This window comes from Bubalus kerabau, chromosome 8, assembly GCF_029407905.1.
Source record: "Bubalus kerabau isolate K-KA32 ecotype Philippines breed swamp buffalo chromosome 8, PCC_UOA_SB_1v2, whole genome shotgun sequence".
In the NCBI taxonomy this organism is placed as follows: domain Eukaryota; kingdom Metazoa; phylum Chordata; class Mammalia; order Artiodactyla; family Bovidae; genus Bubalus; species Bubalus kerabau.
In genome coordinates, this window is record NC_073631.1 from 97,167,071 (window position 1) to 97,182,079 (window position 15,009).

General features: G+C 40.3%; 1 protein-coding gene across 3 annotated transcripts in view; it reads left to right on the forward strand.

Annotated features, from left to right (window-relative positions):
• The first annotated feature begins 12,985 nt into the window (after positions 1-12,985).
• KLHDC10 (kelch domain containing 10) overlaps positions 12,986-15,009 on the forward strand; it is a 61,637-nt gene continuing 59,613 nt past the window's right edge. Inside the window, exon 1 of one of the 3 annotated variants that reach the window (XM_055590909.1) lies at positions 12,986-13,265. In XM_055590909.1, the coding sequence (XP_055446884.1) occupies positions 13,100-13,265 (166 nt within the window). In that variant the 5' untranslated portion in view covers positions 12,986-13,099. The remainder of the gene's footprint in view (positions 13,266-15,009) is intronic. The other 2 variants (XM_055590910.1, XM_055590911.1) reach the window with 2 other exon arrangements.

Here is a 15,009-nt window from a genome sequence, read left to right on the forward strand (position 1 = left end):
TGGTTTTCCCTACTTTCTTCAATTTAAGTCTGAATTTCACAAAAAGGAGTTCATGATCTGAGCCACGTTCAGCTCCCAGTCTTGTTTTTGCTAACTGTATAGAGCATCTCCATCTTTGGCTACAAAGAATATAATCAATCTGATTTTGCTATTAACTACTGTGATGGTTTCTGGTGATGACCATGTGTAGAGTCTTCTCTTGTGTTGTTGGAAGAGGGTGTTTGCTATGACCAGTGTGTTCTCTTGGTAAAACTCTGTTCGCCTTCACCCTGCTTCACTTTGTACTCCAAGGCCAATTGCCTGTTACTTCCAGTGTCTCTTGACTTCCTACTTTTGCATTCCAGTCCTCTATGATGAAAAAGACATCCTTTTTGGGTGTCAGTTCTAGGTCTTATAAGTCTTCATGGAACCATTCAACCTCAGCTTCTTCAACATTACTGGTCGAGGTATAGACTTGGATTACTGTGATATTGAATAGCTTGCCTTGGAAATGAACAGGGATCATTCTGTCGTTTTTGAGATTGCATCCAAGTACTGCATTTTGGACTTTTTTGTTGGCTATGATGGCTATTCCATTTCTTCTAAGGGATTCTTGCCCACAGTAGTAGATATAATGGTCATCTGAGTTAAATTCATCCATTCCAGTCCATTTTAGTTCACTGATTCCTAAAATGTCAATATTCACTCTTGCCATCTCCTGTTTGACCACATCCAATTTACCTTGTTTCATGGACCTAACATTCCAGGTTCCTATGCAATGTTGTTCTAGAAACTAAGACAGTGGAGTAAAAGGATGTGTGCTCATCTTCTCCTATGAGAACTCCAAAATTCCAGCTTGCTGCTGAACAACCATTGACAGGAGAATATAGGATCCCACCAAAAAAGATACCTCACATCAAAGGGCAAAGGAGAAACCCCAGCAAGATGGTAGGAGGGGCAAAATCACATTTAGAATAAAAATTCATACCCTCTAGAGATGCTCGGAGGGCTCAAACTAAACCTTGTGTGCACCAGGTCCCAGAGACACCACAGAAGCTGAGCCAGAACTGTGTTTGAGTGCCTCCTATGGAGGTACGGGTCAGCAGTAGCCTGCCACAGGGGCAGCAACTCTGAGTACAGAAGACCTGGAGACACTGCCTGTGACATAAGCCCTCTTGGAAGAGGTCGTCATTAACCTCACCATAGAGCTGCTGAGCAGATGACCCACAAAGTGCAGAACAATTATACCAAAGAAATTCTCACACTGTTAAGAAAGTTCTAGGACCCACAACAGATTTCCCAAGCTGGGGATCTGGGCAAGGGATTGAGAACCCCTAGGGAATTTGACTTCAGCAGCCAGTGGGATTTGATTACAGAACTTACACAGGACTGGAGAAACAGACTCTTGGAGGGCACAAACAAAACCTTGTGTGCACCAGGACCCAGGAGAAAGGAGCAGTGACCCCACAAGAGACTGACCCAGACTTGCCTGTAAGTGTCCAGGAGTCTCCGGTGGAGGCGTGGGTCTGCGGTGGCCTGCTGCAGGGTTGGAGACACTGAGTGTGGCAGTGCATTCATGGGACCTTTTGAAGGAGGCTGCCATAATTTTCATCACCTCCACCATAGTTTGGTCTCAGGTCAAATAATAGTTAAGGAACACAGCCCTGCCCATCAACAGAAAATTGGGTTAAACATTTACTGAGAATGGCCCCATCCATCAGAACAAGACCCAGTATCCCCCACAGTCAGTCTCTCCCATCAGGAAGTTTCCATAAGCTTCTTATCCTTATCCATCAGAGAGCAGACAGAATGAAAACCACAATCACAGAAAAAATTAATCAAGCTGTTCCCATGGACCACAGCCCTGTCTAACTCAATGAAACAATGAGCCGTGCTGTGTAGTGCCACCCCAAACGGACAGGTCATGGTGGAGAGTTCTGGCAAAAGGTGGTCCACTGGAGAAGGGAATGACAAACCACTTCAGTATTCTTGCCTTGAAAACCCCATGAACAGTATGAAAAGGCAAAAAATATGACGCTGAAAGATGAACTCCCCAGGTTGGTAGGTGCCCATATGCTACTGGAGAAGAGTGGAGAAATAACTCCAGAAAGAAGAGATGGAGCCAAAGCAAAAACAATGTCCAGTTGTAGATGTGACTGGTGATGGAAGTAAAGTCTGATGCTTTAAAGAACAATATTTGCCTCTCTTAGCTGGCCAACTAAAAAGCACTTCTTAATCTACTTTGTGTAGTAAATATCTCACATTTGTTGTTTACTTTATGGTTTGCATCTATTTCTCGCAACTCTAGAGATAGTGTATTAATTAGGATTTTATTGACTTCAGGTAACAAACCTAATTTAACTTGAGAAGGAAAATTTGGTAGAACAGTATTTCTTAAAATTGAGTAATGTTCATTCCATGTTTTTTGTTCTTGTTTCAAACAGAGAAAAAGTCCCCTCCTCAACTTGTTGACAAGTTATTTTTATCAGAATATTACTTAAACACATAAATTATTTAAAATTCCTTATGCTTATAGTACTTATAAAATCAGAATACACATGTAAAGTAAATAACCATAAACTCAAAACAGTTCACATTAATGATATGACTCTGATGAATGATGTTGCTTTGCTGAACTACAATCACCAATATTGGAGAAAAGTAGAAAAATATATCCCAGTGTAGGTTCTCTATTTAATTTGCTTGTGTAATTTAGTTTCACTGATATTAACACATGCAGAGAGTGCTTGTTCATGCAAGCCTGTCACATCAAAAATACAAAATGATATTAATAATTTCAATGCTTTGTTTACTGGTTCAGGATAATCTGACCCAATACTTCAGAAATCTGTGCCAGACAGCATTCCTCTAAGGTCAATTTAATGAGATGTCAGTTCACATCTTCATAAAACTGTCTTGTTCCCTTGTAGTTGAGTTAGTGATTTTTAAATCTGCATTAAATGAGTATACAAGGCAACTGTTCAGGAACTGGGAACGGGGAATAATATCTGGACTTCAAGTTCAATATTGCAGATATTAGAAAAAATTGTCTAGTTTTAGCCCAGAACTTTCTATTAGATTATTGAAGGAAGTAAACACTCAAATGACTCATTTGCATAATTAAGAATGATTGACTCTTATTCAGTTTTTTTTTTTAATAATCTTATGCTTTTTATTGGACTTGACTTGCTTTGGGGCTGTGATGTCAGATAGCTTTCATTTGTTAAGAGTGAACATTTACATGTTATATGTCAGCCCTTGTCCTCGTTAGCCTGCAACAATTAAAGTAATTGATATTACTGCATTACATTGGGCTTCCCTGGTGGCTCAGATGGTAAAGAATCCACTTGCAATGCAGAAGACCTGAATTTGATCCCTGGGTTGGGAAGATCCCCTGGAGGAGGGCATGCAACCCATTCCTGTATTCTTGCCTGGAGAATCCCCATGGACAGAGGAGCCTGGTGGGCTACAGTCCATGGGGTCGCACAGAGTTGGACACGATTGAGCGACTAAGCACAGCAGAGCATTACATTATGTCATTTTCCTGATGGCAAGTAAAAAACCTAATGTATTAAATAATGAATTTTAATTTTGTTCAGCTTTCAGTTACAGAACACCACTACAAAAATATTGTCTTCATAATTCAAGGTTATAAGACCTTGAGGCTCAGTGTTAGAACACTATTGCATTTAAATCATAGCCTAAACAAGAATTCCAATCTTTAGTTATATTGCTTGCAAAAATGCATAATGTAAGCTGATAGATCTTTAGTGAGGCAGGTAGAGGATATTTGGGAGTAGAGGTCTTTCCCCTGAGGCTGCTGCCTATAGGCAGGTGCACCTGTCGGGGTAGACAGTCTCCAGGATAAATCCTCAACCCAATTCATTGGAGTGATCTTTGACAACATAAATCTGATCATGTCACCTCTCTGCTTAAAGCCTTCAGTTCCTTCCCGCTCCATTAGGATTCAATCAAAGCTCCTGGATGAGGCTTACCTTTCCAATGTCATCTCAAGTAGAATTGTTTAACTCCTTCCCCAGTCCAGAAAGAAATCTTGGTTTTACCTTTGCAAAGCCCAAGGTAGTTTTTCCAAACCTCAACGGCAAATTCAGGCTTTTACCCACAGAGCTACACAAAGAAACGTGAGAGCTTTGAAATTCATTTTGTTTCCTTATTTTGTTTTAAATGGGTGTAGGAGAGGGACAAAGAGTTGCCTTCACAATTTGCAGATTGATTTCTGAGACAGGGTTTCTGAGAACCTAAAACTTCGCTAAACATATTAGTTGCCACCTCTAATGTTGATCAAATACCTGCCTGAGAATCATGAGAGGGGAGGGTAAGAGCTGTAGAGTCTACCCGTTCTTCCCCAACAGGCTCTTCAAACAAGAATACTTATAGATAAGGTGTTTTCTTCAACCTTTCCACACAGCATGTGGGATCCCAGTTCCTGGACCAGAGATCAAACCGGTGGCCCTTGCATTGAAAGTGCAGAGTCTTAACCTCTGGACTGCCAGGGAAGTCCCTTTGTTGTTCAGTCACTCAGTCCTGTCTGATTCTTTGTGACCACATGGACTGCAGCACGCCAGACTTCCCTGTCCTTCAGCATCTCCCAGTGCTTGCTCAAACTCATGTCCATTGAGTTGGTGATGCCATCCAACTATCTCATCCTCTGTTGTCCCTTTCTCCTCCTGCCTTCAATCTTTCTCATCATCAGGGTCTTTTCAAATGAGTCAGCTCTTCACATCAGGGGGCCAAAGTATTGGAGCTTCAGCTTCAGCATCAGTCCTTCCAATGAATATTCAGGATTGATTTCCTTTAGGATTGACTGGTTGGATCTCCTTGCAGTCCAAGGGACTCTCAAGAGTCTTCTCTAACACCACAGTTCAAAAGCATCAATTCTTCGGTGCTCAGCCTTCCTTATGGTCCAACTCTCACATCCATACATGACTACTGGGAAAACCATAGCTTTGACTATATGGACTTTTGTTGGCAAAGTAATGTCTCTGCTTTTTAATATGCTATCTAGGTTTGTCACAGTTTTTCTTCCAAGGAGCAAAGGAAGTCCCTAGACAAGGTGTTTTAAGATTTCCTGGGTCCTTTTCTCCTGTTCATATTTTTATTCTTCTTTTTCCACTGTATTTCATGTAAGACATTCTGCTCATGAGTCATGAGTATGAAAGGTACAGTGTGGGGAACATAGTCAATCACTGTAATATCTTTGAATGGTGACATATCATAGCTAGACTTATAGTTGTAAAAAAAGAAATTACTGGTCATAACCCACTAAACTAATTTCATGACTTAATGTCTCAAAAAATACCACAGAGATAATACACAAAGTATTTAGTTTACAAAAGGTGGCCAACAGTTGGAAACCCTCTTCTTTCTTTCCCTAGGGCAGTCTTAGCTATAATTTGTACTTTGTGCTTCTATGATGTCTATATATAGGTGATGTATGTGTGTGTAATCCTTGTGTGTGTGCATGCATGCTCTGTCACTCAGTTGTGTCTGACTCATTGCGACCCCATGGACTGTAGCTTGCCAGGCTTCTCTGTCCATGGAATTTCCCAGGCAAGAATACTGGAATGGGTTGCCATTTCCTACTCCAGCTTGTATGTGTAAATGCTTATAATTTTTCATAACTAAGTAAACTAAGACTCATTACTTTGGGCTTCTTAGTAGCAATGCCCCATTTGATGCCAGGTGGCACAGTGGTAAAGAATCCACCTGCCAATGCAGGAGATGCAGGTTTGATTCCTGGGTCTGGAAAGTCCCCTGGAGGAGGAAATGGTAACCCCCTCCAGTATTCTTACCTGGGAAATCCCATGGACAGAGGAGCCCGGCGGGCTACAGTCCGTGGGGTCACAAAAGAGTCAGACACGACTGAGCACACAGTGCATGGTGCAATGACGGGTGGTTATCACCTTTGACTATTCACCAAAGAGTTTATATGATCCTGGGTTACATTTAATCTATGACAATAACCAACAATCCAAGAAGTAAACATTTTTAAAGGATTGCTGTACCTTGATTGTTAACATGGTAATATGACTTTACATTCAGGTGAAACATTATACTTTTCCATGTACTTTCACATATGCTATTTCATTGATTTCTCACAATAACACTAAGATATTGCTAAAACAGAAGATATTACTCTCATTTTGCATGTAATAAAACTGGGGTTCAAAGGATTGATTGCATTTGTTTCCTCAACTCTGGCTGTAGATTAGTATAATTCAGGGAACTTTACAAAGCAAAAATAGAGATACAGATGTAGAGAACAAATTTATGGATAATGAGGGAGGAGAGGGTGGGATGAATTAGGAGGTTGGGATTGATGCACATACACAATTGATACTATGCATAAAATAGATAACTAATGAGAATCTACTGTATAGCACAGGGTGACCTACACGGGAAGGAAATACAAAAAAGAGGAGTTATATGTATATGTATAGGTATAGCTGATTCACTTTGCTGTATAGTAGAAACTAACACAACATTGTAAAGCAACTATAGTCCAATAAAAAATAAAACAAGTAACCAAAATAAAATGAAATTTAAAAAAAAGTATGGACAATGTTTGTGCTACAGAGATTCTGATCTAATTGGTCTGAATGGAACCTGAATATCAGTATTTTCCAACATGGTCTAAGGTTAGTCCAAAATGCAGTCAGTGTTGACAGTCTTTGGGTTTCCCAGTGCAGTGCTGAGTTTAAGACATCAATATGATAAATAAAACTCGATTTCATATATAGTAAGTACTTGTCACTACTTACCCAGTCCTTTGCTTCCTCACTACATCAAATGCTGTAGTTACAGAATCTCTGCTGGAAAATAATTCTGGAAATTTGTTTGAATCATTGTATGTATTTAACATTATAGAACAAAATTTCTTGGAAAGTATTCTCAATGTAGATTTCTTGCTAATTCCGACTGACTTGTTTTCTGATTTGGAATCTGTCGCAAGTTCTACCCGCATATCATGATCATGGGTAAGCCTCAGGTAAGTAGAGATGGTCCTGCTGCCTGAAGGCATAGAGATGTAATGATGTTGTTTGGTGCCTGAGTTGTGTCCGACTCTTTGTGACCCCATGGACTGCAGCATGCCAGACTTCCCTGTCCTTCACCGTCTCCCGGAGTTTGCTCAAACTCTCATCCTCTGTCCCCACCTTCTCTTCCTGGCTACAGTCTTTGCCAGCATCAGGGTTTTTTTTTTTTTTTTTTTTTTAATGAGTTGGCTCTTTGCATCAAGTGGCCAAAGGGTGGGAGCTTCAGCTTCAGCATCAGTCCTTCTGATAAACATTCACGGTTGATTTCCTTTAGGATTGACTAGTTTATTCTTGCATACTGATAGTCCAACCTTAAATATTTTATTACACATGTCTAAAAAATAAAGGAATTTTCTTACAGCATCTTGATATCATTATCACACCTACCAAATGGAACATTAATACCCTAATATCCCAAGAAAAAGAAATGCAAAAAGGCAAAATGGTTGTCTGAGGAGGACTTACAAATAGGTATGAAAAGAAGAGAAGCAAAAAGCAAAGGAGAAAAGGAAAGATACACTCATTTGAATGCAGAGTTCCAAAGAAGAGCAAGGAGAGATAAGAAAGCCTTCCTCAGTGATTAATGCAAAGAAATAGAGAAAAACAATAGAATGGGAAAGACTAGAGAGCTCTTCAAGAAATTAGAGATACCAAGGGAATATTTCATACAAAGATGGGCACAATAAAGGACAGAAATGGTATGGACCTAACAGAAGCAGAAGATATTAAGAAGAGGTGGCAAGAATACACAGAAGAACTATACAAAAAAGATATTCATGACCCAGATAACCACGATGGTGTGATCACCCACCTAGAGCCAGACATCCTGGAATGTCAAATCAAGTGGGCCTTAGGAAGCATCACTATGAACAAAGCTAGTGGAGGTGATGGAATTCCAGTTGAGCTATTTCAAATCCTAAATGATGCTGCTATGAAAGTGCTGCACTCAATATGCCAGCAAATTTGGAAAACTCAACAGTGGCCACAGGACTGGAAAAGGTCAGTTTTCATTCCAATCCTAAAGAAAGGCAATGCCAAAGAATGCTCAAACTACCACACAATTGCACCCATCTCACATGCTAGCAAAATAATGCTCAAAATTCTCCAAGCCAAGATTCAACAGTACGTGAACCATGAACTTCCAGATGTTCAAGCTGGATTTAGAAAAGGCAGAGGAACCAGAGATCAAATTGCCAACATCTGTTGGATCATCGAAAATGCAAGAGAGTTCCAGAAAAACATCTATTTCTGCTTTATTGACTATGCCAAAGCCTTTGACTGTGTGGATCACAACAAAGTATGGAAAATTCTTAAAGAGATGGAGATACCAGACCACCTGACCTGCCTCTTGAGAAATCTGTATGCAGGTCAGGAAGCAAAAGTTAGAACTGGACATGGAGCAATATACTGGTTCCAAATCAGGAAAGGAGTACGTCAAGGCTGTATATTGTCATCGTACTTATTTAACTTATATGCTGAGTAAATCATGAGAAACACTGGGCTGGATGAAGCACAAGCTGGAATCAAGATTGCCAGGAGAAATATCAATACCCTCAGATATGCAGATGACACCACCCTTATGGCAGAAAGTGAAGAAGAACTAAAGAGCTTCTTGATGAGGGTGAAAGAAGAGAGTGAAAAAGCTGGCTTAAAACTCACCATTCAGAAAACTAAAATCATGGCATCTGGTCCCATCACTTCAAGGCAAATAGATGAGGAAACAATGGAAACAGTGAGAGACTTTATTTTTGGGGGCTCCAAAATCACTGGCAGATGGTGACTGCAGCCATGAAATTAAAAGACACTTGCTCCTTGGAAGAAAAGCTATGAGCAAACTAGACAGCATATTAAAAAGCAGAGACATCACTTTGCCAACAAAGGTCTGTCTAGTCAAAGCTATGGTTTTCTCAGTAGTCATGTATGGATGTGAGAGTTGGACTATAAAGAAAGCTGAGCGTTGAAGAACTGATGCTTTTGAACTGTAGTGCTGGAGAAGACTCTTGAGAGTCCCTTGGACTGCAAGGAGATCAAACCAGTGCATCCTAAAAGAAATCAGTCCTGAATATTCACTAGAAGGACACTTGCTGAAGTTGAAACTTCAATACTTCGGCCACTTGATGGGAAGAACTGACTCATTTGAAAAGACCCTGATGCTGAGAAAGATTGAGGTCAGGAGGAGAAGGGGACGACAGAGGACGAGATGGTTGGATGGTTTCACCGACTCAATGGACGTCAATTTGAGTAAACTCCAGGAGCTGGTGATGGACAGGGAGGCCTGGTGTGCTGCAGTCCATGGGGTTGCAAAGAGTCATACACAATTGAATTGAACTGAGCCTCTAATAATCTTTCCAAATTCCAATTTTTCTAGCTGTCCCCCCACCAGTTTTTTAAGGTTGATTTTTTCAAGAGGACCACATACATTTTGTTGTAAATTTCCTTTAACCTGGAATTGTTCTTTGAAGAACTATTTTTAAAAAACCATTTCACAAGGGAAAAATTCAAATACACACACACACACACAAAAACCAAGAGAGAATAGTGGGACAAACTCCAAGTACCCATCACCTAGCAACACTAAGCATCAACTCATGGCCGTTCTTGTTTAATCTTCATTTGCATCGTCTTTCCCATGCCCCACTTCCTGGATTATTTTGAAGCAAATCCTGGACATCATAGCATTTTACCTGTACATATTTCAGTCTGCTTCTACAGAAGTTGAGTTCTTAAAAAAAAGAAAAACTACAGTACCCCCCAAAAAAATTAACAATGATTCCTGAACATAATCCAACGTCCAAGCATATTTTCCCATTAAAAATAGTTGCCTTATTCTAATCAAAGTGCAAATAAGGCTCAAACACTGCATTTGGCTGGTATGTCTCTTTGTTGTTGTCGTTTAATTACTAAGTTGTGTCTGACTCTTTTATGACTCCATGAACTGTAGCCTGGCAGTCTCCTCTGTCCATGGGATATTTCCCAGGCAAGGAATACCGGAGTGGGTTGCTGTGCCCTCCTCCAGGGGATCTTCCCAACCAGGATCCAACCGAGGTCTCCCGGGTCACTGGAAGATTCTTTACTGTCTGAGCCACCGGGTAGTTAGAGCTAAAACTTTTGATTTTATTCAATTTTTTTTTTTTTGTACAAATACTCACCAACATAATGTCTTCTTTCTTTTTGTTATGCTAGCAGCCATTGATTATCATTGCGTAGGACTATTATGTCACAAGGGGTTACGATCCTCCCGTTTTTTTTATGTTGTTTTTTGTGACATTGACTTACAGACAAGATCAGTCTAGATATTATGGAGACTGTCTCCTTGGATTTATTAGATCATTTCACATGCCATTTAACTTGTTACTTTGACCCTTGAAAGTTCCTGTAAACTGGATAGTAGCACTTAAATCTTCATTAATTCAAGTTAATGTTTTTGGCATGATTACTTCATAGATGATATTGTGTACTTCATAGTACATCATTTGAGCAGGTACATATTATTCACGTGCACTTATTTTGAAGGCCTCTCTCCAAATCATGTCTGTATTCATCAGTGTATCCATATTCTACATTAAAAAATTAAACCGTAACCATTTTTAAAGACTTAAATTAATTTCATAATTTTAAATTTAGTTCAGAATAAAATTTTCATTTTGTTACTGGAATTTTAAATTGATTATTTATGTAACTATACGAGATGGTTTTCAGTTGATTGGTTAATATCACCTTATTTTTGAAGATTCTTTTTTTCCTTTTTATTATGAAGAATTTCAATATATACAAAGACAGGCCAGCTCCCCAGCGACTTCTCCCTTCTTGTATTATTAATTTTTTTTTTTATGAGCTACAATTCACATACCAGAAAACTCACTCTTTTCAAGGGTACAGTCAGTGATTTTTAATATATTACAGCGTTATACAACAATCACAAATCTCTTTTTAGTCGAGATTTTTTTTTTCCTCCAAATCTCTTTTTATTTCTTTCTTTTAAAAATTGTATGTATTTAATTTTTGGCTGCTTTGGTTCTTTGCTGCTGTGCGAGAGCTACTCTCTAGTTGTGGTGCGAGGACAGGTTCTAAGTGCCAGGGCTTCAGCAGTTGCAGGGTGTGGGTTTGGGAGGACAGGCTCTAGGTGCCAGGGCTTCAGCAGTTGCAGGGTGTGGGTTTGGGAGGACATTTGGGCTTAGTTGCTCGCAGGCATGTGGAATCTTACAGAGTAGGGACTGAACCAGGTCCAGTGCATTGGCAGGCAGATTCTTTACCATGGGTTACCAGGGAAATCTCCAAATCTTTTTCCTTTGTAATTTTTTTTGAAGAAATTTGCTTTATCCTGTAGAATATTCATAGTCTAGATTTTGCTTTTTGCATCTCTATAGTATTTTTTAACGTTTCTCTGGCCTCCATATTTCTTATAAATTGGTAGTTAGATATAGATATCTGATGGGATTCCAGTTCAATTTTTTTTCTACAAGAGTACAGTCATGTTTCCATTCTAAAGGCACATGTCTCAACTTTTTGTGATAATATAGTTGATGCTCAATGGCTTGATCTCTCAATTCATCAGAGGTTACAAAATGTTGATAGTCTTATCACTCATCATTTATTACTTGGAATACTCCTATAAAAAGAAAATTTTCTTCATCTACTACTTGGTTACTCAATGGTACAGATTCTTTATAAATATTAACATTTTATTAATTTTAATATTTTAGAGCCAGAGACTTTCCCCCCGCAGATCTCAAACATTTTCTTAAGTAGTGCTATCTAATGCTTCATGGGAAAAATTATCTGCCCACGGGGCCTAAAAATAACAAAAGAAGGAGGCAGGGACAGTGAAACTCCAAACATGCACCAAGAGGATACACATCCTCAGCAACAGCAGATTTTCTTTTTTCTCCGCATCACGTAAGGTTCTCCTGTATGAAAAAAAAAAAAAAAAAGAAAAAGTCACCTGATCTAAAAATCTTGAAAAGTTTTGTTTCTCTTGAGGAATTCATATGGTTTTCTCTTACCATTCATAAACATCAGTGAACAATCTATTTTCCTACTTTACACTGTGCCCAGTTAAGTTCAAAGTCAAATTTTCCATTTAATTTTGGACCAGTAGAATTCCTGATCTCTGCATCTACTTTTTTCTTTGATCTTTATCCTCTGTACCTGTTCCTGTCTTCCAGCTGGTTCGAATTTTCTACGAGCAAAAAGGAGTTTCAGCAAAAACATTTACAGTGCCGTCAGTCGTCTGCGAAAGAACCTTTTTCTTGGCACTCTAATTCTCTGCTGGATGTTATTTAAGGAATCTAACGTTATAGTTAGCTTGAAATGGTTTCTCATTGGGATCTCAATTTGTATTTCTACGGTTATTGGTGAGCTCGAACATCTTCCCACATTTGTTAACCAGGTTTTAAAATTGTTCGTTTGCGTGAGACGTGGCTTGTATTGAATCAGGGAGGAATTCGCCAGTGGACTGAAAGACAGGACAAATGAAATCTCATTCTTACATTTAAGCTTTGACTCTGCCTCTGCTTTTTTTTCCCCCGTCGAAGAGAGCTCTTTGAAGAACACTGTATTGCCTCAAAATATGGGTATTGTGTCAGCGTCCTGTTTCTGGTTTCAGTGTTTATGCGGAAGAGTTCCTGAGTCTTGAATACGCCTGGATTCCCGGCTATCGGCGGGACTCTTTCTGCAGGCGTGGCCTCTCTCACTCGGCCTTCGATTGGCCCGCCTGACCTCTCAGGAGTCACCGCGCCTTGCTTAGCGTGGTGGATGCGACTGATGAGTGGCTGCTTCTGCCTTTCTCCAACACCCCCCCCCCCCCCAACTTTTTTCTTTTCTTTTTTTTTTTTTAAGCCATAGCTATGGTTACCACGTCTCTCCCCGCCTCCCTCCACCTACCAAGAAGACGACTGGCCATTGGCTATCTGTCACCAAGTTACTCGGTCATTGGCCGCTGGTGAGACCGGGCGCTCCCCCTTCTCCGGTCTCCCGGGTCTCTTGAGGAGCCCAGGAAGGAGCCTCCGCTAGTGCCGCCGGGCCACGGGCTGCCGCGACCAGGCTGCGGCAGTCGTTAGCCGGTCATGTCGGCCGCCCAGGGCTGGGACAGGAACCGCCGGAGGGGAGGAGGCGCAGCCGGCGGTGGCGGCGGAGGTAGCGGGGCCGGCGGGGGCAGTGGGGGCAACGGGGGTCGGGGGACTGGTCAGCTCAACCGCTTCGTGCAACTCTCCGGGCGGCCGCACCTGCCAGGTGAGTGGTGGGGCACGGTCCTGACAGCTCGCAGGCGGGGTGGGAAGGTGACTGCTCCCTTTTCTTTTCTCCCTGCCTTTCTTTTCTTTGGGAGGAGCAAAGGCAGGCCCCACGCACAGCAGAACGATGGGGGGCTTAGAGAAAAGGAAAGGTTTCTTTGAGGTCAGGGAGGGAACAGGAGCACGGCGGAAAAAAAAAAGTATTTTTGATCTGTTGAAAGCTCTGTGTTGAAAGTTGTTGTGTTTTCTTTTCAAAGGAGAGGCCGTCGTCTCATTGACATTCCCAAATGTTTGGCTTACTCGGTTCCCAGTCTCGTCCTCTTCCGCAGTTTGATCTTGTAAAAGAAAGACATTGGCGCCTAGCTGTGGGAAATTATTTTTAAAGAAAGAGGGAAGAGCATTCCAAGGAGTGATTTTTGTAAAAACCACCTCGAGTGTGTAAGAGTTAGGCATTCTGAAACAAGAAAGGAGGAAGAAGGGGGTGGGTGGGAGGTGGGTATGAAACAGAACCACGAGAATACGGGAAAACTAATTATTAATATTTTGGAATATATATAGAATGGATAGCGTGTATGGATTTTAACGGGAAAAAATGAAAATCAAGAATATCGTTAGTGACAAAATTATGCTGTGTCTACCATATGAAATCCCATGGACAGAGGAACCTGGCAGGCTACAGTCCAGGGGGTCGCGAAAGAGTCGGACCCTACTTAGCGACTAAACACACACACCTCATATGAAAACAGCTTATTGAGAACTGGAAAATGTACCCAGTGTGATTATTTAACGTTTTTGTGTAAATTTACTATCCCTGTGTTCCGATGCCTTGAAAAACAAATCAAATCGATGTGTGTGTGCAGCAAATTTTAAAGAGCTACATTTGTAGGTGAATATTCAGTATAGAGAATGAAGGTGTACTGCCCAGAATGTCAAATATTATGTTAGGCCAGCTTATTTTTACCATGAAGAGAACTATCAAGAATGTGTGTTAATCATTCACCATGTTTTTTGTGAATAAGATTGAAGTTGATTTTATCAGTGATTTTATATTTGTTTAGCTGATGAGTTTTGAGAATGAGGGTGTTTACTACCATGCCTTGTACTAAGTAGTAAAAAAATTATTTGATTAATTTGAAGAGAAAGGGAATTTTGCATATTCAGTGCGATACTTGCTTATGTTTGTGATAAGGTTATTGATTTATGCTAGAAATGCACATTAATCCATTTATATGCACGATTAAAATTAACTGTGAAGCAGTATTTATATATAATACACCAGGCGTTGGGTTTGATATGATTGTATCAGACTGGGTATTCTAAAATTGCCAAGTATGTACTCTTTAACATCAAAAAGGAAAAAGGAGAAATCTTCTTTTTTTACTCCAAAGTAGTAGCAAAAACTTTCATTTTTGTATATTGACAGGTTAGAAGATACCAAAGACTGTAACTAGTTTGTTCTCTATTACTGCAATGTTAAATCTTTGAGTTTAGATTGATTATACCATAGACTTCATATTGGCATTCCCAGGCTCCAAGAAACTGGTTGGTGCACTTCCTCATTGCCACCACTTGATGGCAGTGGAAGCCTTGGTTTCTGAAAAGGGGCTTCAGTGTGGAGCTATTTTTGCATTCTCTTTGCACACAAGACCAGTAACAGCCATTTGTCCAGACGTAAAGATAAACGTGTTTAAACTGTGAAAATTCATGCAATGGGGCCATCAGCTCTTTTTTCTGCTTTCTTTCCC